This window comes from Conger conger, chromosome 5, assembly GCF_963514075.1.
Source record: "Conger conger chromosome 5, fConCon1.1, whole genome shotgun sequence".
NCBI classification, from domain to species: Eukaryota; Metazoa; Chordata; class Actinopteri; order Anguilliformes; family Congridae; genus Conger; species Conger conger.
The window spans coordinates 61,418,844-61,440,132 of NC_083764.1; the positions used below are offsets into that span (position 1 = coordinate 61,418,844).

General features: G+C 45.6%; 5 protein-coding genes across 6 annotated transcripts in view; 1 reads left to right on the forward strand and 4 right to left on the reverse strand.

The window, feature by feature from the left end:
* The window catches only part of LOC133128273 (GMP synthase [glutamine-hydrolyzing]-like), an 18,375-nt gene extending 9,869 nt beyond the window's left edge, over nucleotides 1–8,506 (forward strand). For both annotated transcript variants that reach the window (XM_061241654.1, XM_061241655.1), the window contains exons 14-17: nucleotides 289–404; nucleotides 1,207–1,337; nucleotides 5,619–5,791; nucleotides 6,206–8,506. In XM_061241654.1, coding sequence (XP_061097638.1) covers nucleotides 289–404; nucleotides 1,207–1,337; nucleotides 5,619–5,791; nucleotides 6,206–6,307 — 522 coding nt within the window. In that variant the 3' untranslated portion in view covers nucleotides 6,308–8,506. The remainder of the gene's footprint in view (nucleotides 1–288; nucleotides 405–1,206; nucleotides 1,338–5,618; nucleotides 5,792–6,205) is intronic.
* A 3,253-nt stretch (nucleotides 8,507–11,759) lies between these two features.
* Nucleotides 11,760–13,199, reverse strand: LOC133128944 (nicotinamide N-methyltransferase-like). The gene is made up of 3 exons (XM_061242752.1): nucleotides 13,166–13,199; nucleotides 12,746–12,953; nucleotides 11,760–12,358 (listed from the first exon to the last, which is right to left on the reverse strand). The coding sequence occupies exons 1-3, from the start codon at nucleotides 13,197–13,199 to the stop codon at nucleotides 11,926–11,928; spliced, it is 675 nt and encodes a 224-aa protein (XP_061098736.1). The 3' UTR covers nucleotides 11,760–11,925.
* Nucleotides 13,200–14,238: 1,039 nt separating this feature from the next.
* Nucleotides 14,239–15,601, reverse strand: LOC133128945 (nicotinamide N-methyltransferase-like). The gene is made up of 3 exons (XM_061242753.1): nucleotides 15,356–15,601; nucleotides 15,056–15,263; nucleotides 14,239–14,668 (listed from the first exon to the last, which is right to left on the reverse strand). Exons 1-3 carry the CDS (start codon nucleotides 15,507–15,509, stop codon nucleotides 14,239–14,241), a joined length of 792 nt encoding a protein of 263 aa, XP_061098737.1. The 5' UTR covers nucleotides 15,510–15,601.
* Nucleotides 15,602–16,546: 945 nt separating this feature from the next.
* LOC133128946 (nicotinamide N-methyltransferase-like) lies at nucleotides 16,547–18,117 on the reverse strand. The gene is made up of 3 exons (XM_061242754.1): nucleotides 18,084–18,117; nucleotides 17,664–17,871; nucleotides 16,547–16,979 (listed from the first exon to the last, which is right to left on the reverse strand). The coding sequence occupies exons 1-3, from the start codon at nucleotides 18,115–18,117 to the stop codon at nucleotides 16,547–16,549; spliced, it is 675 nt and encodes a 224-aa protein (XP_061098738.1).
* Nucleotides 18,118–19,155: 1,038 nt separating this feature from the next.
* On the reverse strand, nucleotides 19,156–20,518 carry LOC133128947 (nicotinamide N-methyltransferase-like). Its single transcript, XM_061242755.1, has 3 exons — nucleotides 20,273–20,518; nucleotides 19,973–20,180; nucleotides 19,156–19,585 (listed from the first exon to the last, which is right to left on the reverse strand). Exons 1-3 carry the CDS (start codon nucleotides 20,424–20,426, stop codon nucleotides 19,156–19,158), a joined length of 792 nt encoding a protein of 263 aa, XP_061098739.1. The 5' UTR covers nucleotides 20,427–20,518.
* Nucleotides 20,519–21,289: the final 771 nt, after the last annotated feature.

The following is a 21,289-nucleotide window of genomic DNA, read 5'->3' on the forward strand; positions in this document are numbered from 1 at the left end:
TATACACAGGGCAGCCTGTAGCGTAGTGGTTAAGGTAAATGACTGGGACACCCAAGGTCGGTGGTTCTAATACCGGTGTAGCCACAATAAGATCCGCACAGCCGTTGGGCCCTTGAGCGAGGCCCTTAACCCTGTATTGCTCCAGGGTAGGATTGTCTCCTGCTTAGTCCAATCAACTGTACGTCGCTCTGGATAAGAGCGTCTGCCAAATGCCAATAATGTAATGTAATTACACTCTGGATAATGTGATGTGATGTGACTGGCGTTCCTCTCCGCCGCCCCCTACAGGGCGACTGCCGCTCCTACAGCTACGTGTGCGGGCTGTCCAGTCAGGAGGGCCCGCGCTGGGAGTCCCTCCTCTTCCTCGCCGGGCTCATCCCCCGCATGTGCCACTCCGTCAACAGGTACGCACGCCTTCCTTCACTCAGCCGCTCAGTGAACTGTTGCTGGGGCTTGGTGGTTCGAGCCCCGATGTAGCCACAATAAGATCCGCACAGCCGTTGGGTCCTTGAGCAAGGCCCTTAACCCTGTCTAAGTCGCTTTGGATAAAAGAATCAGTTAAATAACATATTATTATTATTATGATGATGATGATGATGATGATTATTATAGATGTGTTCCTCAGTTGTATTTCCAGTTAGCACACACATTTTCTTGAGTAAATGCTCTTAAAATGGGGGCAGGGTAAGAGCCCTGGTTCACGGGCGTGGTGGAGTCTGAAGGGTGAGAACAGCACCAGTCCTGCTTGGAGCAGGTAGAGAAACTGGCCCTGACGATATGTCCGTTAGCATGGCTTTGTGTGTTTTCAAAAGAGTTTTCTTGTGAGCCAGATAATCTCGTCTTAAGCCAAACTGGAGTGGAGTTAGATCAGGGGTGTCAAACTGAATCCCCAGGGGGCCGCAGTGTCTGCGGGTTTTCGTGGTTTCCTTTCAATCAGCTGCCAATTAAGGGCAATTAAGGCCTTGAGAACAAGGCGTGTGGATACTTTAACCAATCAATGACTTGAATGAACCCAGAACACCCCAAAAACCAGCAGACACTACGGCCCTCCAGGACTGGAGTTTGACACCTGTGAGTTAGATTATGGTTTGTTCATTTGTTTATTTGTTCATTTTTTTCCACATAGAATTTTGGAAATGTTCGGAACCTCTTGTCTGCCATTTTGTGTCTTTCCCTGCCTCACAAATGGCCGCTCTCCCCCCCCAGGGTGGTGTACGTGTTCGGTCCGCAGGTGAAGGAGCCGCCCGCGGACATCACGCCCACCTTCCTGACCACGGGGGTCTTGAGCACGCTCAGGCAGGCTGACTTCGTGGCCAACTCTGTCCTGAGAGAGTCGGGTGAGAATCCCAGCTTTTCCGTCTGAACAGCGGCGACCCTTTAGGGTGTGAGGTCACGTGTGACGGTGTTCTTCGCTGAACGCTCCAATGCTGATGTCACAGTCACCGCTGGTAACTGAAAGCGGTCGAGGTTCTAGAACACTGAATTTAGAGAAGAAAAACGTTCGGACTCAAATCCGACTCTTCAAAGGTTTGGTCAGTTAATGCCGCTGACTGGCGAGAGGTTTGACTCAGCAGACCTGCGTTCAAGATGGCGAACGTTAGCCGACATTCAACAACATATTCACATTTTTTTCTGTTAGCCACGAACATTTGCTAACATTAGCGAACAGTTGAAAAGGTAGTGCGCGGCAAACATGGCTGCTGATGGGGAAAACGCAGCGAACGCAGAGAGAAATAAGAACTAGAAATAAATCACAGGTAAGCAACAGATCAGCTAGCTGGCATTGTTAGATCAAAGTCGCGTCCATTTGTATTGCATTGGTGGCGAAATAAATGTAATGTTCTTTTAAAATCGTTCAGCACTAACTGTTTGCTGCAAACATAGTTTGCCGTGAACGTTGACTGTCTTGAACACACGTCTGGTGTCCCAGGTTTAAATCGGTCCTGATTAGAGTGGAAGAGTGAAAACCTGCACTGCTTCAGTATCCCTGCTGCACTGCTTCCAGTATCCCTGCTGCACTGCTTCCAGTATCCCTGCTGCACTGCTTCCAGTATCCCTGCTGCACTGCTTCCAGTATCCCTGCTGCACTGCTTCCAGTATCCCTGCTGCACTGCTTCAGTATCCCTGCTGCACTGCTTCAGTATCCCTGCTGCACTGCTTCCAGTATCCCTGCTGCACTGCTTCCAGTATCCCTGCTGCACTGCTTCCAGTATCCCTGCTGCACTGCTTCCAGTATCCCTACTGCACTGCTTCAGTATCCCTGCTGCACTGCTTCAGTATCCCTGCTGCACTGCTTCCAGTATCCCTGCTGCACTGCTTCCAGTATCCCTGCTGCAGTGCTTCCAGTATCCCTGCTGCACTGCTTCCAGTATCCCTGCTGCACTGCTTCAGTATCCCTGCTGCACTGCTTCAGTATCCCTGCTGCACTGCTTCCAGTATCCCTGCTGCACTGCTTCCAGTATCCCTGCTGCAGTGCTTCCAGTATCCCTGCTGCACTGCTTCCAGTATCCCTGCTGCACTGCTTCCAGTATCCCTGCTGCACTGCTTCCAGTATCCCTACTGCACTACTTCCAGTATCCCTGCTGCACTGCTTCCAGTATCCCTGCTGCACTGCTTCCAGTATCCCTGCTGCACTGCTTCCAGTATCCCTGCTGCACTGCTTCAGTATCCCTGCTGCACTGCTTCAGTATCCCTGCTGCACTGCTTCCAGTATCCCTGCTGCACTGCTTCCAGTATCCCTGCTGCACTGCTTCCAGTATCCCTGCTGCACTGCTTCCAGTATCCCTACTGCACTACTTCCAGTATCCCTGCTGCACTGCTTCCAGTATCCCTGCTGCACTGCTTCCAGTATCCCTGCTGCACTGCTTCCAGTATCCCTGCTGCACTGCTTCAGTATCCCTGCTGCACTGCTTCAGTATCCCTGCTGCACTGCTTCCAGTATCCCTGCTGCACTGCTTCCAGTATCCCTGCTGCACTGCTTCCAGTATCCCTGCTGCACTGCTTCCAGTATCCCTACTGCACTGCTTCAGTATCCCTGCTGCACTGCTTCAGTATCCCTGCTGCACTGCTTTCAGTATCCCTGCTGCACTGCTTCCAGTATCCCTGCTGCAGTGCTTCCAGTATCCCTGCTGCACTGCTTCCAGTATCCCTGCTGCACTGCTTCAGTATCCCTGCTGCACTGCTTCAGTATCCCTGCTGCACTGCTTCCAGTATCCCTGCTGCACTGCTTCCAGTATCCCTGCTGCACTGCTTCCAGTATCCCTACTGCACTGCTTCAGTATCCCTGCTGCACTGCTTCAGTATCCCTGCTGCACTGCTTCCAGTATCCCTGCTGCACTGCTTCCAGTATCCCTGCTGCAGTGCTTCCAGTATCCCTGCTGCACTGCTTCCAGTATCCCTGCTGCACTGCTTCCAGTATCCCTGCTGCACTGCTTCCAGTATCCCTACTGCACTACTTCCAGTATCCCTGCTGCACTGCTTCCAGTATCCCTGCTACACTGCTTCCAGTATCCCTGCTGTAGCGCTTCAGTATCCCTGCTGCACTGCTTCCAGTATCCCTGCTGCACTGCTTCAGTATCCCTGCTGCAGTGCTTCCAGTATCCCTGCTGCACTGCTTCCAGTATCCCTGCTGCACTACTTCAGTATCCCTGCTGCACTGCTTCCAGTATCCCTGCTGAACTGCTTCCAGTATCCCTGCTGCAGTGCTTCCAGTATCCCTGCTGCACTGCTTCCAGTATCCCTGCTACACTGCTTCCAGTATCCCTGCTGCACTGCTTCCAGTATCCCTGCTGTAGCGCTTCAGTATCCCTGCTGCACTGCTTCAGTATCCCTGCTGTAGCGCTTCAGTATCCCTGCTGCACTGCTTCAGTATCCCTGCTGTAGCGCTTCAGTATCCCTGCTGCACTGCTTCCAGTATCCCTGCTGTAGCGCTTCAGTATCCCTGCTGCACTGCTTCAGTATCCCTGCTGTAGCGCTTCAGTATCCCTGCTGCACTACTTCAGTATCCCTGCTGTAGCGCTTCAGTATCCCTGCTGTAGCGCTTCAGTATCCCTGCTGTAGCGCTTCAGTATCCCTGCTGTAGCGCTTCATTATCCCTGCTGCACTGCTTCCAGTATCCCTGCTGCACTGCTTCCAGTATCCCTGCTGTAGCGCTTCAGTATCCCTGCTGCACTGCTTCAGTATCCCTGCTGTAGCGCTTCAGTATCCCTGCTGCACTGCTTCAGTATCCCTGCTGTAGCGCTTCAGTATCCCTGCTGTAGCGCTTCAGTATCCCTGCTGCACTGCTTCAGTATCCCTGCTGTAGCGCTTCAGTATCCCTGCTGCACTGCTTCAGTATCCCTGCTGTAGCGCTTCAGTATCCCTGCTGTAGCGCTTCAGTATCCCTGCTGCACTGCTTCAGTATCCCTGCTGTAGCGCTTCAGTATCCCTGCTGCACTGCTTCAGTATCCCTGCTGTAGCGCTTCAGTATCCCTGCTGTAGCGCTTCAGTATCCCTGCTGCACTGCTTCAGTATCCCTGCTGTAGCGCTTCAGTATCCCTGCTGTAGCGCTTCAGTATCCCTGCTGCACTGCTTCAGTATCCCTGCTGTAGCGCTTCAGTATCCCTGCTGTAGCGCTTCAGTATCCCTGCTGTAGCGCATGCCCTGACCGCTGCGGTAACCGAAGTTCTCGCGCGTTAATCCTGACCCGCGTCGTGGCTGCAACTCTCGACGTGTTTATAACCCTCCCGCTTAACGCCGCTCCGCTGCTCATTCCGATGGCGATGTGTTAACGTTCTCCCGGAGGCTGGCGTGTTAGCAGCAGCCCGTTCTACCGGTCGGGGCTGAGTGTGGATTTCACTTTCACTTTCGCTCTGTCCGTCCCGGAACCGAACGGAAATTGTGTGTGCGCACCAGAACCCCTCAAGGAGCGGCTGTGTGTCGTGAACCCGTTCGGCCGAACTCCGGTGCTGCCGGGTGGAGAAATCGATTTGTTTGGTCAATTTGTTTTCGCTCGCCCACGGTTCCAGAACCGAATTGAATTTCCGGTTGTTAACTGAAAACTCCGCAGCGAACCGGTATTTTTGGATTAACGGAACTTTTTGCGTGAAGCCGCTGAATTGAATTGGAGTTGACCCGCGCCCTGGTGTCCGTGTGTTGCTGTTGACCAACACGCCCCTGTGGACAAAGCTTTTCTGTGCCACTCTGGTCCTTGTACCTTTTCAACCAATCAAAAACGACTGCTATGCTATTGTTATGAGCCACTATTAAAACCCTACTACATTTTCTGAACTTTCTCTATTTTTTCAACCAAAGCAAAAAAAAACCCTTGGAGCCACCTGATATCGGGTTTGGGACTGAAAGGGTTCACACCGCACACCACACACCACACAATACACAACACACACCGCACACCACACAACACACAGCACACACCACACCACGTAACACGCCAAACAACACCACACCAATATTCCGACCTCCCCCCTCCCTCTGATGTTAATGTTAAAGCAGGTTCTCGTGTGAGACACGTGGTCTTGCAGTGCTGCTCCCCGTGCTGCTATGGTAACACAGCGTCTCCCCCCCTTTTCTCTCTCTCTCTCCCCTCTCTCTCTCTCTCCCTCCCCCCCTCTCTCCCCCAGGGCACTCTGGGAAGGTGAGTCAGATGCCGGTCATCCTGACCCCGCTGCACTTCGACCGCGACCCCTTGCTGAAGCAGCCCTCCTGTCAGCGGTCCGTGGTCCTCCGCACCTTCATCACCAGCGACTTCATGACCGGCGTTCCAGCTACGCCTGGCAACCACATCCCGGAGGAGGTGAGGGGGCGCGGGGGACGGGGCACGGAGGGGGGCACGGGGGGACGGGGCACGTGAGGATTTTTATAGAGAGTGACTCACCGTAGCGATTGTGTGATCTTCATTGCCGTTTCTGTTGGGTGTGTTTTTAGCTGTGTAATACTGGGGTGTCCAATCTGATCTGAAAAGGGTCGGTGTGGGCGCAGGTTTTTTGTATTAGCTCAGCACTTAAACGCCTGATTTAACCGCTTTACTAATCATAGCCTTCTGTCAAGCCCTCGATATGTAGAATCAGGTGTGCTGGTGTCGGGCTGGGGCAGACACATGGCCCTTTTTGGACCCCGCTGGTGTAATATTCTGGTGGACCGGGGGGTGGGGGGGGGGGGGGGGTTTGTGTTTTGAATATTAATTTAATTCCTTAAATCTTCCTCCCAGGTGGTGATGAAGATGGTGGCGGAGATCCGGAAGGTACCGGGGATCTCTCGCGTGATGTACGACCTGACGTCCAAACCGCCGGGGACCACAGAGTGGGAGTAAGGGGCCGGGGGGAGGTCGGGCGTGGGGTTTGGGAGAGGCAGTCTTAAACGCTCTCTTTCCCCCCTTCGCCCCTCTCACACCCCCCTCCCCCCCCTTCCCTTTACTGCCCCTGAAGATGTCATTCCTAATATCCACAGGTGGTACTGCGACTCACCTCTGACCTCCAGCTGCTAACTTCAGCCGCCATTTTATTGCGGGCGGCCATTTTGATATATATACTTATTTTTGCCTTTTTGGTGGCCGTACGCTCAAGACGATTGGCCACTGCTGCACTCACTGTGAGGTCGGAGGTCATAGTTCATAGTTGATGTCAGGGGTGCAGAGCATCCACGTGCACACAAACCAGTACCACAAAAACAGAGCTTTTTCTCCAAATAACCGAAACCGCTCAGACATAGCGCCGTTTTCTATCTTGTACTCAACAGCCTGCCTGGTTTCCACCATATCTCTCATGGAGCTTGTAGGACCAGACATACCTGGCTCTCACCTTGTCTGGAAACCGATTCCATGCCGACAATAGCTACAATTTCAGACGGTGAATTGACAGATCTGAGTAAAGCGGGCTTTTAAAATAATTTCTCTTTGCATTATTGTTTTTTGCCAAATTTTCACGCTCATGCTGTCTCTTGGTGTGTAATTTTGGGGGAAAGTCGATGTCACAACCCCATTCGTGTCGTAGAAGGTGCTGATTGAAGTTGTGGGAAAGGTCTTGGGCTCTGGATGTCCCAGAAGCACGGTGTACCCAGGATTGAGAGAGCTGGCTTGAAAGGGGCTATGGTTCAGTGTGGGTGGGGGTTTGAGTTTTTTGGGGGGTTTGGAGCGTTCCTTTGTGGGAGCTCTAGGTCTGTGTTATACCCCCCCCCTCCATAACACAGTGCAGCCTCTGTGGTGTGTCTCTCCGATTGTCTTCACTGCAAAATAAGTCTGTTGCAACAAGTATTTTGGTCTTATTTAGACTTAAAATTGTTTCTATTACTTTTTTTTTCTAGGAAAGAAAAAAATATTGCCAATGAGGTGAGAGTTTTACTCATTTCCAGATTCGCCAAAGGGGTTAAAAAAAAAATGTCACGTTTTGTCAAGCAAATCGTAACTTAAAGCAAACAACTATTTTCTACTTGAGAGGACAAGATAAGATTTTCAGTCTCGTTGTAAGGCTTAAAACACTAGTTAAGACGGACTTATTTTTTCCGGTGTTTAAAAGGTCTTTCTATAGTTTTTTCCACTTTCTATGCGCTCACACAATATTATCGCTATTCAACATTCTAACCAAAGACTTAACAAAAAGTTTTTTTTTATTTTTAATTTTCCATATCAGCGGTGATATTTTTCACACGCGGAGGTGGTGTGGACATTAAGGACTAACGAACAGTGCCGCAAAGGCATTTAAAATTAATTTCTGTGTTTAAGATCGAACCGCGGCATTTGAACGATCCTGCGGTTAGACCGAGGACGTGGTAAAATTGCTCAAATAAAATAATGCTGTAGCCAGTCTCAGTGCGAATGCTGAAGTCTGGTTCTTGCTGTACTCTCGACTGTTGCAAGCTTTTGCGCCTAGATTTGTGACTGGATTTCCTCATGACCAGGTGAAGCTCAGTTGGACTGCTCTCATGCACTGGTGCTGTACAACTCATTCACTTGATAACACTTAATTTGATGGCTCCTACATAAGCTATGTAACTACTTCATAAGCACTACAGGGCACATTCATAAGCACTATGTAAGCATTAATCTGCGCTTATGTCGATTAACCGCTTTTGTCAGTTCTTGCCGTAAGTGCATATGAAAGCTTTATGTAGTGCTTATGTGCTATGCAGTGCTTATGAAGGGGTTATATAGGAGCCTTCAAGTAAAGTCTTACACTGTTTATTTTTTATTTTTTATTGTGTCTGTGCTTCTTCATACTGTCGAACATTAAACGATGTCTGAGTCTTAATAGTATAATGTGTTCTGTAATATTTCTCCCTCTGTAAACTCACGACTTTCTCCTGTAACCGGGGCCATCGTCTCGATTAGCGACTTTTTTGGGAGATTGGTTCCATTGCCCTGTTAAGTTTTTATTTTAATTAATCCAATGAAATCTTTTGGTTTCATATAGATTCCCCCCCCTCTGTAATGTGCCTCAGTCTTAATGCATGCTTTTTCAAATTGGAGATTTGTATAATGGTGAATGGTTTGTAATAAAAGCTGAATGAAAAGTAATTGAGCTCTTGGAAAAAGTAATTCCCTCATACTATCTTACTCCAACCTTACCAGCACTTTACTCAAACTTACCAACACCTTACTCCAACCTTACTGATACCTTACTCCAACCTTACAACACCTTACACCACCTTACTCCAACCTTACCAACACCTTACACCAACCTTACCAACACATTACACCACCTTACTCCAACCTTACTAACACCTTACCGACACCTTACTACAACCTTACCAACACCTTACTCCAACTTTACCAGCACATTACACCTCCTTACTCCAACCTTAACAACACGTTACACCACCTTCCTCCAACCTTACCAACACCTTACTCCAACCTTACCAACACGTTACACCACCTTCCTCCAACCTTACCAACACCTTACTCCAACCTTACCAACACATTACACCACCTTCCTCCAACCTTACCAACACCTTACTCCAACCTTACCAACACCTTACACCACCTTACTCCAACCTTACCGATACCTTACTCCAACCTTACCAACATCTTGCTCCAACCTTACCAGCACCATCAGGTGCCCAGATCAGATGAGGTGAGCACTGTGGAGTCTGTGGATTCATCCCACACATCGCTGACAGTGATTAAACAGGCTTTGTCCTTCTCATAATTTTTGCGTTCAGACCAAGAGGATGCCCTGAAAACAGGATTGAGAAATGGAGATAATGGACAATGTTTCATTGGCTTTTAAATGCTTGTGGGTGTAACATGATGGCATAAGTCTAAGGTCTATGGCCAGATTGCGCTTGGGTAATTCCTCTAAGTCTGGTCCGCACCCCTTCAGTGAGTTATTGTGCAGAAAACATCGCACTTCTATCTGACTGTCTGCGCCCTGCTAACATGACCTGACATGAACCAGCCAGCAGGTTATCTCAAATGCTGGTTGCTTTTCCCACGCAGTAACTACTATCACTCAAACACTAGGGGGCAGAAAAGGCATCCTGATGAGGTTTATCATTCTACTTCATGTATAATTTCATTTCTAGACGTTGTGAAATGTTCCAAGTACAAGAGTGTAACCTGCTCTACATTAGTGTCCACAGAAATGGTTCCATTTATTCCTTTACAATGCATTTTGTAGTCAACACACACTGTCTCAAGCCAGGCCTTCACCTTAAAACAGGATGGCCCTCTGGTCCTGTGGCTGCATACCCATTTGTAAATGGTAAATGGTTGACATTTATATAGTGCCTTTATCCAAAGCGCTGTACAATTGATGTTTCTCATTCACCCATTCATACACACACTCACACAAACGGCGATTGGCTGCCAGGCAAGGCACCGACCAGCGCGTCAGGAGCATTTGAGGGGTAGGTGTCTTGCTCAGGGACACTTCGACACAGCACGGGGGGGGGGGGGGGGGGGATCGAACCGGCAACCCTCCGACTGCCAGTCGACTGATTTTACCACCTGAGCCAATGAGACGACTGCTCTTACCGCCTGAGCCAATGGGACGACTGCTCTTACCGCCTGAGCCAATAGACGACTGCTCTTACCGCCTGAGCCAATGGGACGACTGCTCTTACCGCCTGAGCCAATAGACGACTGCTCTTACTGCCTGTGCCAATGAGACGACTGCTCTTACCGCCTGAGCCATGTCGCCCCATTTGCACCGAGGACTGCAGTGTAGCATTGTGGGACTGTATCTGGTGAATCTGGAGGTGTCAGGCTTGGCTAGATCCGCCTCCCGTTTGACTGACGGCATCACCTGTGCTGTGACCCCGACTTCCTGGACCCCGTGGTCAGGACTGGGGAAAAAAACAAAAACAAAGCGGAAAGTGTTGCTGTGGATTTTATTAGTGTCCGCCCTTGGCAGACTGGCGCGTGTGCCACTGTCCGGTTTAGGACGGGGGGCTTAACTTGATGTCCTCGCAGCTGATTAACAGTCCCTCCCACTCGCCCCCCAAAAAATCCGAACCAGCCGAGGCTGGTGTCGCCTGGGCAACGGCCCCGCTCCCATGTTGCCGGACCGCGGCTGATCCCACCTTTAGGAACGTCGGTATTCCGGGCTCTCCGTGTCGGACACGCCTTCCATTCCTGTCTATTTACATGCGGCGGCAAAATCTTTTCTGAGTTTTCTGTTGTGTGTCTAAAAAAGAAAAAAAGACGCTTTGTCCAGTTTATCTGAAATTAGTTTCAGTTTGACCTTGAGAGTGAATGTGAATGCTCGGACTTTGTGAAAAACGGTCACGTCAAAATGTAATTTTGATTCTTGATTGAATGTATTCATTTCTTCAGAATCTAATTTTCCAGGTCTGAAAATAATGAGAGTTAATGTGATGGAGGATCTATGCGTTTGTTTGAGAGAGTGTGTTTGTTTGAGTGTGTTTTTTATATTAAATAGTGTGTGTTTGATATTAAATAGTGCCCCTGGACCACTATCTCCAAAACAACCATCATATTTGACAGTAGCTATGAGGTGCTTCTCTTTGTGTGCAATCCATTTTGCCACCAAACCTGTCGATGGTTTTCATGGTTCAATTTTGGTCTCATCTGACCATAGCACTCTCTTCCAGCCATAATTCCAATGAGGTTTGGCAAACTCAAGATGTTTGGTTTTGTTTATTGTGCTCAGTAAGGGCTGTCTTTGCGCCACCCTTCCAAAGAGTTTGCTGGTATGGAGGTGCCATTTTATATACACTCACTGACTTGGTGACCCCAAGACGCAACCAATCTCTGCTATTTTTAAACTGCAATCGTTGGGCTACTTATGGCCTTCCTTACTATCCATGGGAATACTATGCACTTGCAACCATTCCATGTGTTTTTACACATTTTTATTATTGCCCTTAGAGTGCGAAGTGCTTGTGATGGTCAATTATCTGGTTGTTTTTTTACTAAGAATTGGTTCGTCAAAATGATTGAATGTATATTTCTTTTCATGTATTCACTGCAAAAGGTGCTGTTTATAACAGCAGTGAATAACTGCTGTTGAATCAGAAAAACCAGGCAAGAAGGTTGTCTGTGTCCCAGGGTATAATTTTCTGATATCTTCCAGGCATAGATGACACCATAATAGACGGTTACCTGTGGTCACACACATTTGTATCACATCTGGGTCATCTGGGTTAGAAACTTTTATATGATGATAAAAATGTAGTCTAGAAAAATCAGTTTTTGTAATCATGGGATTGAGTTGTTTTTTGTAATTCAGAAAGTAATGCATGAAATGTATAATGATACATATAATGATAGCGTGAGTCACCCCTTTAAAAAATATTTCCACACATAATTCATGTCTTAATGATGATTTAATAGCATTTAATATATCTCACATTCTGCATCAAGTAAAAGACAATGAGTATATTCAGTCAGAATATACAGTCCTCAAACATTCACTGTAAATTCACAGATGCTTGTGTATAGAAAAAAACGAATCCAATGAAAGCAACTACACCCTATTTTGTTTTCTGAGCAACCAGATAAAATAATTCCTTGGCGTCAAACTTGAATGTCTCGGTATCGCCTTTTCTTGTAGCCAGGATGTTGACCTGCTGGATGGAGAATCCCAGGTCCCTTAGTGTTTCCTCGATGAAGCTCTGGCTAATATCCAAAGTAGAGAATCTACTCTGGCCAACAAAGTAGAACGATGCGTTGAGAACATCGGTGAGCACCAGCGTACCCCCAGGTTTAAGGAGCGCCGCTATACCTCTCAGGGCAAGCCGGTATGTTTCCATATCCTTGCAGGCTGCTGTCAGACAGAGACTAGACAGCACGCAGTCCACAGGTTCCATGGTCAGCGGGTGGAAAGGGTTCTCCTGCCGAACGTCACATCTCAGCACCTGCTTCATGATCTGCCTCAGCCTCCGCTCCACCTCTTCTGGTGACCTGCTGCTCCCGAAACACACACACACAGCGATATCCTCTTAGCACCTAGCCAATATAAACGGAAGTGGACTGCATTCGTCTAGCGCTTCTATCCAAAGCCCACGGGTACGTGAATTGAACCGGCAATCCTCTGACTTTACCATGTGCACTGAGCGATGGGTTGACGTCGCGTATATAGGTTAGGCTCAGACACAAGTGTAGCTAATCTGTTTCCATAAACACCAGCCTCCTGTTGAGACGATTCTTCTTGTTGCTTACCTCTTTAATTACCTCTTATTTCTTAAATATATGCAATATGTTTGAAATCATATACCCCCCAAAAAAAAGCCTGGTTTTACTTTCATGCACAGATAGACAAAAATACAAATATAACTCAATTTCTCACAGTACCTTCTGCCTTCGAGCTCACAGACATACTGGATGGTGGGAAGCCAGTCGAAGCAGCCCTCCTGATTGCTCAGCCACTTCTCGATCTCCCTGCGATTGCTGTCGGTGAAGTCTGACACCACTATCTCTTCAAAGCACTTGCTTGCACTTATTAGGCTGTAGATTGTTGGTCCACATCCTACTTCAATTAGCTTGCTGCCCTTGAGGTTTCCTGAAATAAAAAATAAAAAATAAAAAACAGTTTTTCATTGACCTTTTCATGTTTGTAAATTGCTTGAAAGATATAAAGTTATTATTACTTGCCTGATGCAAATGTTTCATTCAGGTGGTTCAAAAAAAAGGGAAAGAACTCACAGCCATCCAGATTCCTGTAGAAGGTATTTAAGTATTTCCTACCATCAAAATGTCCCTGGTAAAACTCACCTTCTGTAAATGTTATTTGGTCTGAATCACCCATAGTCGTAGGCCTACTGTGTGTTTCTAAGTGCCTGTGATAAATAAAATTTTTTTTAACAAGTGTCTGTTTGTGATGGGTCACTCACTAATGGTATTTCTCTACAGTCTAAGTCTAACACCAGTTGCTGTTTAGGCCCGATATATATATACCCTTCTTTAAACAAATATTGAAATGAATGATTAATAAATGACTACTGATTGCCCTGAGGAAGAGACTGGGAAGGTCATAGTATGCTAAAATGTACATTTGCATGTACAAAACTGTAAAGTTTGAAACAAACTCCTATGGACAGAGAAGATTCCACCCTCATCTTGCTTACTAGAGACTGGGAAAATGTGGGGAAGTGAGTTCCATTTGCAGCCCAAAGTAAAAAAAAAAAAACTAAACGTTGAAACAAGTAGCTGTTTCTGATGGGCCACTCACGAACAGAATTCCTCTACCAAGTCGAGCTCCAGCTGCTGTTTCGGCCGATTATCTATTATCTATAGGCTCTGTTGTATCTTTCAACCGCTTTTGGCTGTTTTAAACAAATATTGAAATATTGAGTAACTACTGTTGAATCAGAAAAAACAGGCAAGAAGGTTGTCTGTGTCCCAGGGTATAATTTTTTGATATCTTCCAGGCATAGATGCCACCACAATAGACGGTTACCTGTGGTCACACACATTTGTATCACATCTGGGTCACCTGGGTTAGAAACCTTTATATGATGAATCCATTTTTCAATGTAAAACTATAATCTAGAAAAATCAGTTTTTGTAATCATGGGATTGAGTCGTTGTTTTTTGTAATTCAGAAAGTAATGTATGAAATGTATAACGATACATGTAACGATAGCGTGAGTCACCCCTTTAAAAAATATTCACACACAATTCATGTCTTCATGATGATTTAATAGCATTTAATATATCTCACATTCTGCATCAAGTAAAAGACAATGAGTATATTCAGTGAGAATATACAGTCCTCAAACATTGACTGTAAAATTCACAGATTTTTGTGTATAGAACAAAACGAATCAAATCAATACAACTACACCCTATTTTGTTTTCTGAGCAACCAGATAAAAAAATGCCTCGGCGTCAAACTTGAATGTCTCGATATCGCCTTTTCTTGTAGCCAGGATGTTGACCTGCTGGATGGAGAATCCCAGGTCCCTTAGTGTTTCCTCGATGAAGCTCTGGCTAATATCCAAAGAAGAGAATCTACTCTGGCCAACAAAGTAGAACGATGAGTTGAGAACATCGGTGAGGACCAGCGTACCCCCAGGTTTAAGGAGCGCTGCTATACCTCTCAGGGCAAGCCGGTATGTTTCCATATCCTTGCAGGCTGCTGCCAGACAGAGACTAGACAGCACGCAGTCCACAGGTTCCATGGTCAGCGGGTGGAAAGGGTTCTCCTGTCGAACGTCACATCTCAGCACCTGCTTCATGATCTGCCTCAGCCTCCGCTCCACCTCTTCTGGTGACCTGCTGCTCCCGAAACACGCACACAGCGATATCCTCTTAGCACCTAGCCGATATAAACGGAAGTGGACTGCATTCGTCTAGCGCTTCTATCCAAAGCCCACAGGTACGTGAATTGAACCGGCAATCCTCTGACTTTACCATGTGCACTGAGCGATGGGTTGACGTTGCGTATATAGGTTAGGCTCAGACACAAGTGTAGCTAATCTGTTTCCATAAACACCAGCCTCCTGTTGAGACGATTCTTCTTGTTGCTTACCTCTTTAATTACCTCTTATTTCTTAAATATATGCAATATGTTTGAAATCATATACCCCAAAAAAAAAGCCTGGTTTTACTTTCATGCACAGATAGACAAAAATACAAATATAATTCAATTTCCCACAGTACCTTCTGCCTTCGAGCTCACAGACATACTGGATGGTGGGAAGCCAGTCGAAGCAGCCCTCCTGATTGCTCAGCCACTTCTCGATCTCCCTGCGATTGCTGTCGGTGAAGTCTGACACCACTATCTCTTCAAAGCACTTGCTTGCACTTATTAGGCTGTAGATTGTTGGTCCACATCCTACTTCAATTAGCTTGCTGCCCTTGAGGTTTCCTGAAATAAAAAATAAAAAATAAAAAACAGTTTTTATTTGACCTGTTTATGTTTGTAAATTGCTTGAAAGATATAAAGTTATTATTACTTGCCTGATGCAAATGTTTCATTCAGGTGGTTCAAAAAAAAGGGAAAGAACTCACAGCCATCCAGATTCCTGTAGAAGGTATTTAAGTATTTCCTACCATCAAAATGTCCCTGGTAAAACTCACCTTCTGTAAATGTTATTTGGTCTGAATCGCCCATAGTCGTAGGCCTACTGTGTGTTTCTAAGTGCCTGTGATGAATAAAAAAAATTTAAACAAGTGTCTGTTTGTGATGGGTCACTCACTAATGGTATTTCTCTACAGTCTAAGTCTAACATCAGTTGCTCTTTAGGCCCGATATATATATACCCTTCTTTAAACAAATATTGAAATGAATGATTAATAAATGACTACTGATTGCCCTGAGGAAGAGACTGGGCAGGTCATAGTATGCTAAAATGTACATTTGCATGTACAAAACTGTAAAGTTTGAAACAAACTCCTATGGACAGAGAAGATTCCACCCTCATCTTGCTTACTAGAGACTGGGAAAATGTGGGGAAGTGAGTTCCATTTGCAGCCCAAAGTAAAAAAAAAAACTAAACGTTGAAACAAGTGGCTGTTTCTGATGGGCCACTCACGAACAGAATTCCTCTACCAAGTCGAGCTCCAGCTGCTGTTTCGGCCGATTATCTATTATCTATAGGCTCTGTTGTATCTTTCAACCGCTTTTGGCTGTTTTAAACAAATATTGAAATATTGAGTAACTACTGTTGAATCAGAAAAAACAGGCAAGAAGGTTGTCTGTGTCCCAGGGTATAATTTTTTGATATCTTCCAGGCATAGATGCCACCACAATAGACGGTTACCTGTGGTCACACACATTGGTATCACATCTGGGTCACCTGGGTTAGAAACCTTTATATGATGAATCCATTTTTCAATGTAAAACTATAATCTAGAAAAATCAGTTTTTGTAATCATGGGATTGAGTCGTTGTTTTTTGTAATTCAGAAAGTAATGTATGAAATGTATAACGATATATGTAACGATAGCGTGAGTCACCCCTTTAAAAAATATTCACACATAATTCATGTCTTCATATTGATTTAATAGCATTTAATATATCTCACATTCTGCATCAAGTAAAAGACAATGAGTATATTCAGTCAGAATATACAGTCCTCAAACATTGACTGTAAAATTCACAGATTCTTGTGTATAGAACAAAACGAATCCAATCAATACAACTACACCCTATTTTGTTTTCTGAGCAACTAGATAAAAAAATGCCTCGGCGTGAAACTTGAATGTCTCCATATCGCCTTTTCTTGTAGCCAGGATATTGACCTGCTGGATGGAGAATCCCAGGTCCCTTAGTGTTTCCTCGATGAAGCTCTGGCTAATATCCAAAGAGGAGAATCTACTCTGGCCAACAAAGTAGAACGATGAGTTGAGAGCATCGGTGAGCACCAGCGTACCCCCAGGTTTAAGGAGCGCCGCTATACCTCTCAGGGCAAGCCGGTATGTTTCCATGTCCTTGCAGGCTGCTGTCAGACAGAGACTAGACAGCACGCAGTCCACAGGTTCCATGGTCAGCGGGTGGAAAGGGTTCTCCTGCCGAACGTCACATCTCAGCACCTGCTTCATGATCTGCCTCAGCCTCCGCTCCACCTCTTCTGGTGACCTGCTGCTCCAGAAACGATGAAACACATGCGCACACATTACATTACATTATTTGCATTTGGCAGACGCTCTTATCCAGAGCGACGTACAACAAAGTGCATACCCATAACCAGGGATAAGTTCGCTGAAAGACCCTACACACACACACACACACACACACACACACACATGCACACACGCGCGTGCACACACACACACATGCACACACACACACACGCACACACACACACACACACACACACGCACACACACACACACACGCACACACACACCCACACACACACACACACACAGACACACACACACACACACACATGCACACACAGCGATATCCTCTTAGCACCTAGCCAATATAAACGGAAGTGGACTGCATTCGTCTAGCGCTTCTATCCAAAGCCCACAGGTACGTGAATTGAACCGGCAATCCTCTGACTTTACCATGTGCACTGAGCGATGGGTTGACGTCGCGTATATAGGTTAGGCTCAGACACAAGTGTAGCTAATCTGTTTCCATAAACACCAGCCTCCTGTTGAGACGATTCTTCTTGTTGCTTACCTCTTTAATTACCTCTTATTTCTTAAATATATGCAATATGTTTGAAATCATATACCCCCAAAAAAAAAGCCTGGTTTTACTTTCATGCACAGATAGACAAAAATACAAATATAACTCAATTTCTCACAGTACCTTCTGCCTTCGAGCTCACAGACATACTGGATGGTGGGAAGCCAGTCGAAGCAGCCCTCCTGATTGCTCAGCCACTTCTCGATCTCCCTGCGATTGCTGTCGGTGAAGTCTGACACCACTATCTCTTCAAAGCACTTGCTTGCACTTATTAGGCTGTAGATTGTTGGTCCACATCCTACTTCAATTAGCTTGCTGCCCTTGAGGTTTCCTGAAATAAAAAATAAAAAATAAAAAACAGTTTTTATTTGACCTGTTTATGTTTGTAAATTGCTTGAAAGATTTAAAGTTATTATTACTTGCCTGATGCAAATGTTTCATTCAGGTGGTTCAAAAAAAAGGGAAAGAACTCACAGCCATCCAGATTCCTGTAGAAGGTATTTAAGTATTTCCTACCATCAAAATGTCCCTGGTAAAACTCACCTTCTGTAAATGTTATTTGGTCTGAATCACCCATAGTCGTAGGCCTACTGTGTGTTTCTAAGTGCCTGTGATAAATAAATAAAATTTAAACAAGTGTCTGTTTGTGATGGGTCACTCACTAATGGTATTTCTATACAGTCTAAGTCTAACACCAGTTGCTGTTTAGGCCCGATATATATATACCCTTCTTTAAACAAATATTGAAATGAATGATTAATAAATGACTACTGATTGCCCTGAGGAAGAGACTGGGCAGGTCATAGTATGCTAGAATGTACATTTGTATGTGCAAAACTGTAAAGTTTGAAACAAACTCCTATGGACAGAGAAGATTCCACCCTCATCTTGCTTACTAGAGACTGGGAAAATGTGGGGAAGTGAGTTCCATTTGCAGCCCAAAGTAAAAAAAAACAACTAAATGTTGAAACAAGTGGCTGTTTCTGATGGGCCACTCACAAACAGAATTCCTCTACCAAGTCGAGCTCCAGCTGCTGTTTCGTCCGATTATCTATTATCTATAGGCTCTGTTGTATCTTTCAACCGCTTTTGGCTGTTTTAAACAAATATTGAAATATTGATTAACTACTGTTGAATCAGAAAAAACAGGCAAGAAGGTTGTCTGTGTCCCAGGGTATAATTTTCTGATATCTTCCAGGCATAGATGCCACCATAATAAACGGTTACCTGTGGTCACACACATTTGTATCACATCTGGGTCATCTGGGTTAGAAACCTTTATATGATGAATCCATTTTTCGATGTAAAACTATAATCTAGAAAAATCCGTTTTTGTAATCATGGGATTGAGTCGTTGTTTTTTGTAATTCAGAAAGTAATGTATGAAATGTATAACGATACATATAATGATAGCGTGAGTCACCCCTTTAAAAAATATTCACACACAATTCATGTCTTCATGATGATTTAATAGCATTTAATATATCTCACATTCTGCATCAAGTAAAAGACAATGAGTATATTCAGTGAGAATATACAGTCCTCAAACATTGACTGTAAAATTCACAGATTTTTGTGTATAGAACAAAACGAATCAAATCAATACAACTACACCCTATTTTGTTTTCTGAGCAACCAGATAAAAAAATGCCTCGGCGTCAAACTTGAATGTCTCGATATCGCCTTTTCTTGTAGCCAGGATGTTGACCTGCTGGATGGAGAATCCCAGGTCCCTTAGTGTTTCCTCGATGAAGCTCTGGCTAATATCCAAAGAAGAGAATCTACTCTGGCCAACAAAGTAGAACGATGAGTTGAGAACATCGGTGAGGACCAGCGTACCCCCAGGTTTAAGGAGCGCTGCTATACCTCTCAGGGCAAGCCGGTATGTTTCCATATCCTTGCAGGCTGCTGCCAGACAGAGACTAGACAGCACGCAGTCCACAGGTTCCATGGTCAGCGGGTGGAAAGGGTTCTCCTGTCGAACGTCACATCTCAGCACCTGCTTCATGATCTGCCTCAGCCTCCGCTCCACCTCTTCTGGTGACCTGCTGCTCCCGAAACACGCACACAGCGATATCCTCTTAGCACCTAGCCGATATAAACGGAAGTGGACTGCATTCGTCTAGCGCTTCTATCCAAAGCCCACAGGTACGTGAATTGAACCGGCAATCCTCTGACTTTACCATGTGCACTGAGCGATGGGTTGACGTTGCGTATATAGGTTAGGCTCAGACACAAGTGTAGCTAATCTGTTTCCATAAACACCAGCCTCCTGTTGAGACGATTCTTCTTGTTGCTTACCTCTTTAATTACCTCTTATTTCTTAAATATATGCAATATGTTTGAAATCATATACCCCAAAAAAAAAGCCTGGTTTTACTTTCATGCACAGATAGACAAAAATACAAATATAACTCAATTTCTCACAGTACCTTCTGCCTTCGAGCTCACAGACATACTGGATGGTGGGAAGCCAGTCGAAGCAGCCCTCCTGATTGCTCAGCCACTTCTCGATCTCCCTGCGATTGCTGTCGGTGAAGTCTGACACCACTATCTCTTCAAAGCACTTGCTTGCACTTATTAGGCTGTAGATTGTTGGTCCACATCCTACTTCAATTAGCTTGCTGCCCTTGAGGTTTCCTGAAATAAAAAATAAAAAATAAAAAACAGTTTTTATTTGACCTGTTTATGTTTGTAAATTGCTTGAAAGATATAAAGTTATTATTACTTGCCTGATGCAAATGTTTCATTCAGGTGGTTCAAAAAAAAGGGAAAGAACTCACAGCCATCCAGATTCCTGTAGAAGGTATTTAAGTATTTCCTACCATCAAAATGTCCCTGGTAAAACTCACCTTCTGTAAATGTTATTTGGTCTGAATCGCCCATAGTCGTAGGCCTACTGTGTGTTTCTAAGTGCCTGTGATGAATAAAAAAAATTTAAACAAGTGTCTGTTTGTGATGGGTCACTCACTAATGGTATTTCTCTACAGTCTAAGTCTAACATCAGTTGCTCTTTAGGCCCGATATATATATACCCTTCTTTAAACAAATATTGAAATGAATGATTAATAAATGACTACTGATTGCCCTGAGGAAGAGACTGGGCAGGTCATAGTATGCTAAAATGTACATTTGCATGTACAAAACTGTAAAGTTTGAAACAAACTCCTATGGACAGAGAAGATTCCACCCTCATCTTGCTTACTAGAGACTGGGAAAATGTGGGGAAGTGAGTTCCATTTGCAGCCCAAAGTTAAAATAAAAACTAAACGTTGAAACAAGTGGCTGTTTCTGATGGGCCACTCACGAACAGAATTCCTCTACCAAGTCAAGCTCAACGAAAGACCACAACGGTCCACAACGGTCCACAACGGTCCGGTGCAACGCCCGCATTACTGCTGACGCTGCACCGATCCGCCTGTCGATCTCACGCTCCCTTCTACCCTCACTCGTGAACAAGACCCCGAGATACTTGAACTCCTTCACTTGGGGCAAAGACTCGTTCCCAACCCGGAGGGAGCAATCCACCGTTTTCCGGCAGAGAACCATGGCCTCGGACTTGGAGGTGCTGACTCTCATCCCGGCCGCTTCACACTCGGCTGCAAACCGCTCCAGTGCGTGCTGAAGGTCACGGTCCGATGAAGCCAGCAGAACCACATCATCCGCAAAAAGCAGAGATGCGATTCTGAGGTCACCAAACCGGACACTCTCCTCACCTCGGCTGCGCCTTGAGATCCTGTCCGTGAATA

Excerpts from the sequence above, each read along its gene's own strand:
- LOC133128944 (XM_061242752.1), bottom strand. The coding sequence starts at position 13,199 with ATGGGTGATTCAGACCAAATAACATTTACAGAAG. Across the intron at positions 12,954-13,165 it reads CCAAATAACATTTACAGAAG|GAAACCTCAAGGGCAGCAAG; the intron begins GTGAGTTTTACC and ends TTTTTATTTCAG. Across the intron at positions 12,359-12,745 it reads TGTGAGCTCGAAGGCAGAAG|CAGGTCACCAGAAGAGGTGG; the intron begins GTACTGTGAGAA and ends TTTCGGGAGCAG.
- LOC133128945 (XM_061242753.1), bottom strand. The coding sequence starts at position 15,509 with ATGGGCGATTCAGACCAAATAACATTTACAGAAGGTGAGTTTTACCAG. Across the intron at positions 15,264-15,355 it reads GAATGAAACATTTGCATCAG|GAAACCTCAAGGGCAGCAAG; the intron begins GCAAGTAATAAT and ends TTTTTATTTCAG. Across the intron at positions 14,669-15,055 it reads TGTGAGCTCGAAGGCAGAAG|GTCACCAGAAGAGGTGGAGC; the intron begins GTACTGTGGGAA and ends CGGGAGCAGCAG.
- LOC133128946 (XM_061242754.1), bottom strand. The coding sequence starts at position 18,117 with ATGGGTGATTCAGACCAAATAACATTTACAGAAG. Across the intron at positions 17,872-18,083 it reads CCAAATAACATTTACAGAAG|GAAACCTCAAGGGCAGCAAG; the intron begins GTGAGTTTTACC and ends TTTTTATTTCAG. Across the intron at positions 16,980-17,663 it reads TGTGAGCTCGAAGGCAGAAG|CAGGTCACCAGAAGAGGTGG; the intron begins GTACTGTGAGAA and ends TTTCTGGAGCAG.
- LOC133128947 (XM_061242755.1), bottom strand. The coding sequence starts at position 20,426 with ATGGGCGATTCAGACCAAATAACATTTACAGAAGGTGAGTTTTACCAG. Across the intron at positions 20,181-20,272 it reads GAATGAAACATTTGCATCAG|GAAACCTCAAGGGCAGCAAG; the intron begins GCAAGTAATAAT and ends TTTTTATTTCAG. Across the intron at positions 19,586-19,972 it reads TGTGAGCTCGAAGGCAGAAG|GTCACCAGAAGAGGTGGAGC; the intron begins GTACTGTGAGAA and ends CGGGAGCAGCAG.